Consider the following 9,562-nt stretch of genomic DNA (forward strand, 5'->3'; position numbering starts at 1 on the left):
GCTGGCTCTAGAATGGGACCCACACAAGAGAGTTCCCAGGCCCAGACCCCAGCCAGAGGCGGTGGCCAAGCGGGGTCTCTGCAGCGGGTACTCGCTGCCCTTTCTCCCTCTCTCCACCCACATCCGGCGACACTGAAAGCCAGGGCCGGTCCTGCTCCCGCCACATCCTTGATGCCTGTCGCCGGGCTCTGTCTCTGGCCCCCACACCACTGTGAGCCTCCCACTGTCCCAGGGGGAGGGCAGGGGCAGGCTCAGCTGTGCTCTCCACTGGTTGCGGAACCCTGCCTGGTCCCTCAGCCTCCCTAGCATCGGGTGTGGTGGCATCGTGAGCTGTCAAGGCTGACCCCGTGAAGCCACTAGGGCAGTTGTCCCGCTGCCCTGGTGGCTTCAGGGAGCTCTGCAGATCCCATGTCCCCACCCAGCACAGCTGCCCTGTCCCGTCCTCGGGGCTTGGCCGGGCTGCGCTCTCACAGCTTGCTGGTGTCCGTGTCTGCCTCTCCACCAGGCAGACAGGCAGCAAGTCTGGCCCGGGGGACAGTCACCGCTGGGTTCCAGGGCCAGGCCTGGCCTTCCACAGACCAAGCACTCTCCACCCTTCCCTGCTACCGGGTCTCATGAAGGTACATTCGGGTCCCGCAACACTGCCTGAGGACTTTGGGTGCGGCCCTGGTGACCCACAGGCTGGCCTGGGGATGTGCCTGCACCAGACATGGGGGGAGGGGAACCAGGATCAGGACCCGGGGACTTGGATTAGGGGTAGAGGGGGAGGCAAGGCGTCCCTGGTGTGACTGTGAGTGGCTTTAGGACAAAGGGCGGGCACCCTGGGCCTCCACATCAGCGTGCTCTGCCAGCAGAGCCAGGCCCTGTGGGTCCACACCGGGACCCAGATGCCTCCTGGAAGAGAGGTACTGATGCTGTCCTGAGCCGCCGCACTGAGCTTGGCCCCCAGGTGGCTCGGAGCTGAGCTGCTGAACTGCCACATCCTTGTGAAGGGTGACTTCAGTACCCTGGCCAGGGCAGGTAGGGGTGGGGAGGCTCTTGGAGATGCTTCTGGAACCAGGCCCTCTTAACTCTCTGCTAATAGAGCAGTGTCCAGGATGCAGGACCTGGGGGCTCTATGCACCACCGAGAGCCAGCATGCAAATGCAGCTTAAATCCAGGAGGGAGAGGGGGAGGCTGGTGCGGGCTCCGGGGCTTGAATGAAATGCATTTATTATGTTCATTATGTTCGAGTCCAAACCAGCGCTGCACCCTGCTGAGCCATTTACTAAGTGAAGGGGCCTCAGCCCTCAGTGGGAAGTGGGAGCATCTGAAGTGGCCGGGTCCTCTCGATCTTTCTCCTAGTAGTGCAAAGATCAAGTGGAGCTAGGCCTGCCCACCCCCTGCCACCAGTCCTAAAGGAGCAGGAGGCTCCTAGGAGCCCTCCACCACCCCCTCCCGCTGCTGAGGCCTGAGGACCACGCTGCGATAGACCCGGATGCAGGAGAAGGCGGTGGGCGGGATGCGGCGCCGGTCAATAAGGTTGTTCTCCAGGTGTGTGGAGATGAGATTGGAGTTCTGAGCCACTCGAGCGTCACAGATGGAATTCAGGGGCATGTGCCTACAGGGTGGGGGTGGCAGCGTCAAGCGGAGGGGAGAAGACCTCAGAAAGGGGAGGCAGGTGTCACACAGGAGGAGAGGAGCAGAGGGCTCTGCGTGGAGGGGGCGGTGCCACCGAGGCACAGACACCAGACTCAGGGCAGTGGGTCAGGCAGGTCGCTGCCAGCACCTGCCACCTCCTCACCTGAGGCTCAGCCAGGGCCCTCTCACCTCCCCTTTGCCAGCCCCCGGCCAGATTTTTGCCATCTGCAGCCCTTGGCTGCCTGGGCCTGCCAAGCACCGGGCACAGCCTCCCATGGTGGCAACCGTGATGGACAGTGGGGACAGCAAACGGTTTCTCCCGCGGGCCCACCTGGCAGGCAGGAACCCCTGGCCTCCGCTGCCCTTCCCCCCACCCCCGGCCGGCAGTGCGGGGGGCTGGGACGGCGCGAGGGGTGCAGGCGGCGGCCCTACCGGATCTCGTTGTGGCTCAGGTGCAGCACCTGCAGCCCCCTGAGGCCCAGGAGGCCGCGTGGGATGGCCCGCAGCTGGTTGTGGTCCAGCAGCAGCTCGGCCAGGGAGCGGCGAAGGCCCAGGAAGGAGGCGCCGCGGATGCCGTCGGTGCGCAGGCTGTTGTGGGACAGGCGCAGGAGCTCCAGGCCCGGCCTCATGTGCGCAAACACGTAGGCCGGGATGCGCTCGATGCGGTTGTGGTGCAGCGTCAGGCGCCGAAGGCCCCGTGGCAGGGAGGAGGGCACGCGCGCCAGGCGGTTGTGCGACAGGTCGAGGACCTCCAGCTTCCTGCGGGCCGGGGTGCAGGCGTGCAGTGAGCCGGCGGGCACCCCGGTCAGGTGCCCAGTGCACACCCCACGAGAGAGCAGGGTTTGGCTCCCTGCCGGCAGCGCCCAGCGGTGGGGAAGGGCCGGGAGGCCGGCCAGGCCCTGTCTGGCTTCCGCGTCCTCCTCTGTCTAAAGAGGCTGCGAAGAGGGGATCCGGGTGGGGTTCCTCCTTGTTCACCGCAGGGCCACTGAGGCCAAGGGGCTCCTCCAGTGCACACGGGACGAGTGAGGCGCTCGCCCACCTCCGCCTGTCTCTGCTCTGCCCTCCTCGGCCTGGGTCTCGGCCCCTTGGCCCTTGCCTCTCATCCCTACGCTCTCCTGTCATCTTCCTGTCTCACCCCAGGCCGAGAAGCAGAAGAAAGATCGGGAGGGAAAGGGAAGTCAGGCTCCCGGGGGTCAGGGCCGGGGACCCCGAGGGGTCAGGCGAGCAGGCGGTGGGGCTGGGGTGGCCGTTAGCCCGGGTCACTGGCTCCACGGCGGGCTGCGGGTCGGAACCAGGGCCGGGCAGGGGAAGAGCAGGAACGGAGGGTGGTGATGCTTCCAGCCCGGGGCCGAGCAGGGGAAGCGGCTTTCCCGGGCGATGCCCCCAGCTCCTGCGGCTGAGGTCGGCCCTTTGGCCTTGGGGCCCACGCGGCCCCCAGCCCCCGGGGGTCGGGGCTCCAGTGTCTCCCGAGCCTGCTTTGCCAGCAGCCCCCTCCCCTTCCCCGGGCCGGGACGAGCTGGGCGGCGCCAGCAGGGCTTGACTGGCCGCCAGCCCCCTGCCCAGGCCCCGCGGTGGGAGTGGAGCGGCTGCGTGGCCCCGCCCTGGGCCGCTGTCTGCTTTCCTTTGCCCCCTTGGCAAGAGGGGGAGAGGAAAAAAGAATAATTAAACCCAAACGTCCTGGTAACTTTTTCCTGGAACGTGAGGGTGCAGGGCGGGAGGCGCTGGTCCCTGCAATGTCAGGTTGGAGTGTCTGTTGACCTCGGCCTGCCACCCTGCTGCCCGGCCATGGTGGTCTCCAGACCCCATGGATTGCGCTCCCCAGCCCTCCTGCTGCTTCCCGGGCCGCAGCCTTGCCCCTTCGGTAGGCAGCGCCTGTCACGGCCGGCTCTCCTCCCTGGACCCCTTCTGTTGGCGCCTCCACCCTGCTATCCAAACCAGACCATAAGGACTCATCCTGGACCCTTCCTGTAGTGGGGTGACTAGTGGCCCCCAAATATGTGTCTGCCCAGAACCGGTGAGCACGACCTTATTTGGCAAAGGGATCGTTGTCGATGTAAGTGAGGGGTCTCCAGAAGAGCTCATCCTGCATTAGGGATGGCCTGAGATTCAGTGACAAGTGTCTTTATGAGAGACACAAGAGGACAGACTCAGAGACGGACAGACAAGGCCACATGACAACAGAGGCAGAGACTGGAGCACCGTGGCCACGAGCGGAGCCGAGGGACACCTGGGGCCGCCCGCAGCTGGAAGAGGCGAGGAAGGACTGTCCCCTAGAGCCTGAAGAGGGAGCGACGCCCTGCTGCCACTTGGCTTTTAGGCTTCTGGCCTCCAGAGCTGTGGGAGTAGAAAACTCTGTGGTCGTAAGCTCCCCAGTTTATGGTATTTGTCTGGTACCCTGTGTGGCCCCAGGAAGCTCAGATGCTGTGCTTTCCCATGCCCACTGCCTCTTCCGTGCCCTTCCTGTCCCTGTCACCTCCCTGCTGAACTGCCCTTCTGTCCAGGCCCATGGCACATCCCAGGCCAGCTGGCTGGGGGCCTGTGGGGTGAATCCGGGTATGGGCAGAGGAAGGGGTTCCTGTGGCTTTGGGGATTTTGCTGGGTGGGAGGGACATAAGGAAATCTTGGAGGAGGACATAGGGGGCTCAGGACCACCCTGAGCCCTGGGCACGGAGGCTCATGACCCACCTGACACCAGACCTGAGCCACAGAGCCACCCCTCCTCCTGTCTGGGTTCCTCTGGGTGAATCCTCCCTCTCTGGCCTCCGTGCACCTGTCGGGGTAAAGCTCAGGCGGTGCCAGGGCAGGTGGCAGCACTCACGGGAGATCAGTCCAAGCTCGGGGTGCCAGCCGGTCCTCCTGGAGCTGGTTGTTGCTGAGCACCAGCACGCTGAGGCTGTGACTATGGTTCAGCATGCCCTCTGTCACCTCCTCGATGACATTGGTACCCAGGTGCAGCTCCTAGGGCCAGGGCTGACAGTGAGGGTGAGGGGCCCACCTGCCCTACCTGGCTCCCTCTCCCCTTGTACCTGGCCCCGTCTGTGAGACCCAGGTGTCAGCATCTCTGTGCCTCTCGGGGCATGGCCACGTGCAAAGGAGCCCAGCAACGTGTGGGAGCTGTGCCGCGGCTCCCCAAAGCCACACAAGACACAGCCCCAAGGAGCACCGTCCAACAGGGGGACCATGTGGCCCGGCGAGGGCCTGAGCCCTGTCCAGGGACACCCAGAAGGTCCAAGTCAGCCCCCAAAGCTCAACTCCGGGCCTCCGGAACGTCAGGTCAGCCAGAGAGGAGGCCGGGGAGCGCAGAGGCTTTGTGGGTTTATCTCTGAAACTCCCTTCCCAGGCAGCTGGACCCGCTGGTGGCAGGTGCTCCAGGCTTTTGCCTGCAGCGCTGCCTCCCCGGCCTGGGGCTCACCCGCAGGGAGGCTGGCAGGCCGGGTGGGATGGTCCGCAGATGGTTCCGGTCCAGTCTCAGGTAGAGCAGGCTGTGTAGGGGCTGGAAGGCCAGGGGAGAGATGTTGCCATCATGCAGCTGGTTCCCTTCCACCTCCAGGGTCAGCAGCCGGCTGAGCCCTGCGGGGTGGGGGTGAGGGTGGCGAGGCCCATGTGAGCCGACCGCAGAGCTCTGGGCGCCCCGCTGCTCCTGTACCTGCCGGGGCTCCGGAGACTCCCTGCCCCTAGACTCCAGGGTGCCCCTCCCCAGCCGCTGCTCCCTCCTCTGCCCTCCAGCTCCCCAGCCCCCCAGGCCCCTTCAGGCCCCCCGCCCCAGGGGCCTGCCCGCACCCCGGAAGCTGCTGTGCTGCAGGCCCTGCAGGACGTTGTCGTTGAGCTTGAGCTCCTGCAGGGAGGCGGGCAAGGCTGGCACTGCGGCCAGCGAGTTCCCATCCAGGTTCAGCCGTTTCAGCCGGGTCAGATTCTGCGGGGGTGGGGGGGGAGCAGAGGGGGCTGGGGACTGGGGTGCCACCAGCCAGGCCAGGCTTTCTGGGCGTGGCTTTGGGCCGAGCCCGCCCCGGGGACCCCATCTGGTTGCACTGTGGCTTCCTAGTCTCCCAGAACCGCTGCTCCCTCGCGGGGCCGCGTCATCCGCAACCACTGAGGCCCACCGTGCTGGGTACTCCGAGCACTGCCTCCTCCAGGCCTGAGACCCCAGGCAGCATCGGGGGTGAGGGGGACATCCATGGACACCGGGAGCCATCTCGGATATACAACTCCTGCCGCCGCCCCCGGTCTAGACCCCCTGGCGGCACAAGTGGAGAAGCTGCTGCACACCTTGAAGGCATCCGGGTGCAGGCCCTGGGCATCCAGCTTGTTTTTGCTCAGGTCCAGCCACTGCAGATTGGGCAGCCCCCGGAACGCGTGCGCTGGGATCTTGGCGATTTCATTCTCTGTGCAGACACAGGGTGGCTGTAGTCCCCGCTGCCTTGTCCCCCTGTGCTTTGCCAGGACCTCCCCAACCTGGGCCGGAGGAGCTGGCTCTTCTTTGCATTTATTTATTTTAGAGAGACGGAGAGAGAGAAAGTGGGCCAAAGCGGAGGGGGGCAGAGCAAGAAGGAGGAGCAGACTCCCTGCTGAGCACGGATTCCCCCCCACCCCGCACCCACGCCAGGACCTCAGGATCGTGACCGGAGCCGAAGGCAGACGCTTCACTGACTGAGCCACCCGGGCGTCCCTGGAGCTGGCTCCTCTCACTGTCCCAGGTCGGGGCATCTTCTCACGGCCAACCAGGACCCCCAGGGAGGTGGGCCTTCCAGCACAGCCGCGCAGCAGCCACCCTGGCTGGGGACCCACTAGAGGGCAAGCCCAGGTGTGTGGCCTTCTCAGTCCTGCCACGGGGGTGAGTGTGGGGGAGAGGGGTCACCTACCGGCCAGGTAGAGCGTGGCTAGGCCGGGGTCAGTCAGGGCAGGGATGTGTTTCATCTTGACATTGCTGCAGGCGATGGCCGCCCGGGCCAGGAGGCAGGAGGCTGGCAGGGGGGGCATGGCCTGCTCGGTGGCACCCAGGTCCGGAAACCTGTGTCCGTGCCCTTGCCTGCTCCTCGGCCTCTTCCGCTCACGGTCTGTGGTCTCCTCGGTGCAGCCGCCACCTTGGCCTTGGCTGTCATCCTTCTTTTGATGCCGGCTCCCTGAGCCAGGTCGGCGGAGGACCCCTGGAGGACAACAGACGTGGCCCCAGCTTGGTCACATGGCACCAGAGGTCTGTCGAGGGGCAGGAGCTCACCTGGGGCCCCCTGGACCTGCCGGCAAATTGGCCGGAACCAGGCCGCTGGGCCCCTTCCCTTAGCACGAATGGGGGCCCCCAGGCCAGGGAAGAGAGCCAGGCTTCGAGAGCCCCCTCTCCTGCCTGTACACCGGGCCGCCCGGCTTGGGCTCGCTGAGAGTCGGGCGCGGTCCCAGGGGCGGGTGATGCCGGTATGATTGCGGGAGATGTGACCCGGCTTCAGCCACCGGAGGTTCGGGCACAGCCCTGTTACCCCCTGCAGGCTCCCGTCCTGGCCAGTTCTCACCTTTGGGGGGCCTCCTGGGCTTTGGGCCCCTTCTCCTGGCCCCCCGGCCTCCTGTCTTCCTGCCTTGACCTTCTCTGGTGGCCACCGCCCGCTCTTGGGCTTCGGCTACGGCCTGTGGCTGGGCCCACTTGCTGCTGGGCCCTTTGTAGTGACTCCACTCCTGGTCCCAGGCTGCTGGGGGCGACGCCTCCCTCTGAGCCGGCCCTGGCCTGGCAAGGGCCTTCCGGCTGGGGCCTGGGGGCTGGGTGCAGGCTTCATGGGCTCCTTCCTCAGGCCTGTCCAGGCCGCTGTTGCTGAGGGTGGGTCGCGCCTGACCTGCAGAAGGAGCCAGTATGGGCTGGGGTGGCTGGGCCCCCCGCCTGGCTGAGAGGCTGCATCTCTGTCCTAAGAGGGGGATCAGCCACAGGCTGCCCCCCTTCCCTCCCCTCTCTGCCCAGGCCTCACTTCTTCCTCTCTCTCCTGTCCTCAGGAGATCTCAGCCTTCTGTCACAGACCCCTACCTCCCGAGGTCACCAAGTATCTCCTGCCCGCCTTTTCATGGCCCCAGACTGGAGGACCCCAAGCACCAGAGAGAGAGCAGCGTTCTGCTCAGTGTCATAAGCAGGCCAGCGGCCGCTGGGCTGGGTCATCCCGCCTGCCTCCCCTCTAACACATGGTAGCCCCACCTTAACGATCCATGGGCATCCCTTGCAGGTCCTGCTGTCTGCAGAGGGTGGGTTCCTGGGCCCACCCACCAGCTCCTCTTATCCCAGCCCTGCACCTTGGGGTGGGGCAAGCAAATGTGGAGCCAACCACTGGCCTGTGAGATGGTCACATCACAGCTGGTCTCCCGGGGCTACTTGTGCCACCCCTCCCAAGCTCCGGGTCCCCCACTTGCAGCCTCCCACATGTCTCCCAGTCTCCTCAGGAGGTCTTAGGGCACTTGGATCCATAACTCCAGCCCTAGCTGCAGTGGCCCCTCCTAGGGGGTCTCCTTCCCTCCCCTGCCCTCATCCTGGGCTATGGGTACTGGGCCTCCCAGAGTCTGCAAACCCCCCTTACCCTCAGAGAGGGTTCCCTGAGGCCCAAGGGTCTCTCCTAGCCCCCTTGGAATTATCCAAGGGGAGCACTGGGTGGGCAGCCTTGGGGTTACCAAGCCTTCTTCTGCCCCTGCTCCCGGAGGGGGGATTCTAATAACAAGGCAGAGTGCTCCCCTCCTGCCAGCCTTTCCCTGCTGCCACCTACTTACTCACCTTTGCCACCTTTGCCACCTTTCCCTGGTGCCACCTACTTACTCACCATTGGGGGGCCCAGGCCAGCTGGGCGGTGGGGGCTGCAGGGTCAGCATGCCCGGGGAGGTTGGCGTTGCCGCGGGCTCTCTCGGGCTCAGCCCCTGCTCGGCCAGGGCCCCTCCAGGGCAGCACCCCACCCAAAGAGCCAGGACTGGGAGCATCATGCTCCTCATGGCCACTTCGCTTGGGCCGCGCAGACCTCCTGGGCCAGCAGAGGGGCTGAAGAGCTGGGAGAGGTGGAAGCGGTGGCCACAGCGGGATGGGACACAAGAGGGATGGTGCACACGGTCCTGTGCCCTAAGCTCCTGGCCCCGGCTGCAGTGCTAGGAGCCTCCCCCACCTGCCCCAGCCCTCCCCCAGGAAGGACGCCCCCCCCTGCAAACAAATACCTCCTAGGCCTTGCCCCCAACCTCCCCCCATGTCCCCTTCTCGCACCTGAAGAGAAAGAGATGTTGATTTTTCTTGGACTCCAGTGCTCCCGGTCTTTTGCTGGAAGGCCTGCATTCTCCACTGGACCAGGCCCAGTGGCCCCCATGAATGGGGTTTCTGTCTCTGCACACAGTGGACCTGTGAGGCCCACCACAGGGCGAGCCGCCCGCCCCGGGCTGCCAGGTCCTCCGTCCACGGCCGGGAAAGGAGCGGATGGGCCGTCGGGCTAGGGGGCAGGTGCCAGGGCCGCCCAGGAGCCGCCAAGCCTGTGGGCTTCTGCCACGGGCGCCCGTGCCGAGGCCTCCCGATTCCGGAGGCGACCACGCTTGGGCAGAGCTAGGGTAGCGAGCCCCTCGGGTTGGGCCCCCCAGCGGCTCCCTGACTACCCCTAAGCAGCTCCCCTCCCTCCAGAACTCCATTTTCTCCTTTGGAAAAAGTAGTGGGGGGTTACACATCCCGCAGCCTCTCCCGCTGCGCCACCGTCCCTCGCTAACCTGCACGTGCACCGGGGCTGCTGGGTCCAGGTGACCACTGTCAGAGGCGGTCCCGGGATGCCCCCTTGCCTCAGGCGTGCCCTCTTGGTCACAGAGGCACTCGAGGATCGGCTTGGGCCAAGGTGGAAAGGAAGCCAGTCTGAGGGGTCTGAGGGAAGGGGCTGCAGGGTGGACCAAGAGGCGAAGCAGGGGGGGTCTGACCGCAGGCCTCCGGCCGACCCTCGGAGGGCCCCAGCCCCAGGCCCCG

The 9,562-nt window shown here is 65.9% G+C and overlaps 1 protein-coding gene across 1 annotated transcript; it reads right to left on the reverse strand.

Moving 5' to 3' along the window:
* Positions 1-1,217: 1,217 nt before the first annotated feature.
* LOC144307775 (extracellular matrix protein 2-like) lies at positions 1,218-8,648 on the reverse strand. Its single transcript, XM_077887767.1, has 9 exons — positions 8,400-8,648; positions 7,122-7,436; positions 6,480-6,764; positions 5,887-6,002; positions 5,401-5,533; positions 5,033-5,190; positions 4,439-4,578; positions 2,053-2,379; positions 1,218-1,600 (listed from the first exon to the last, which is right to left on the reverse strand). Exons 1-9 carry the CDS (start codon positions 8,563-8,565, stop codon positions 1,414-1,416), a joined length of 1,827 nt encoding a protein of 608 aa, XP_077743893.1. The 5' UTR covers positions 8,566-8,648; the 3' UTR covers positions 1,218-1,413.
* Between the last annotated feature and the right edge of the window lie 914 nt (positions 8,649-9,562).

The sequence above is a fragment of the Canis aureus genome, chromosome X (genome assembly GCF_053574225.1).
Source record: "Canis aureus isolate CA01 chromosome X, VMU_Caureus_v.1.0, whole genome shotgun sequence".
In the NCBI taxonomy this organism is placed as follows: domain Eukaryota; kingdom Metazoa; phylum Chordata; class Mammalia; order Carnivora; family Canidae; genus Canis; species Canis aureus.

Excerpts from the sequence above, each read along its gene's own strand:
- LOC144307775 (XM_077887767.1), bottom strand. The coding sequence starts at position 8,565 with ATGAGGAGCATGATGCTCCCAGTCCTGGCTCTTTGGGTGGGGTGCTGC. Across the intron at positions 7,437-8,399 it reads CTGGCCTGGGCCCCCCAATG|GTCAGGCGCGACCCACCCTC; the intron begins GTGAGTAAGTAG and ends CTCCTTCTGCAG. Across the intron at positions 6,765-7,121 it reads GCCCAGGAGGCCCCCCAAAG|GGGTCCTCCGCCGACCTGGC; the intron begins GTGAGAACTGGC and ends GTTGTCCTCCAG.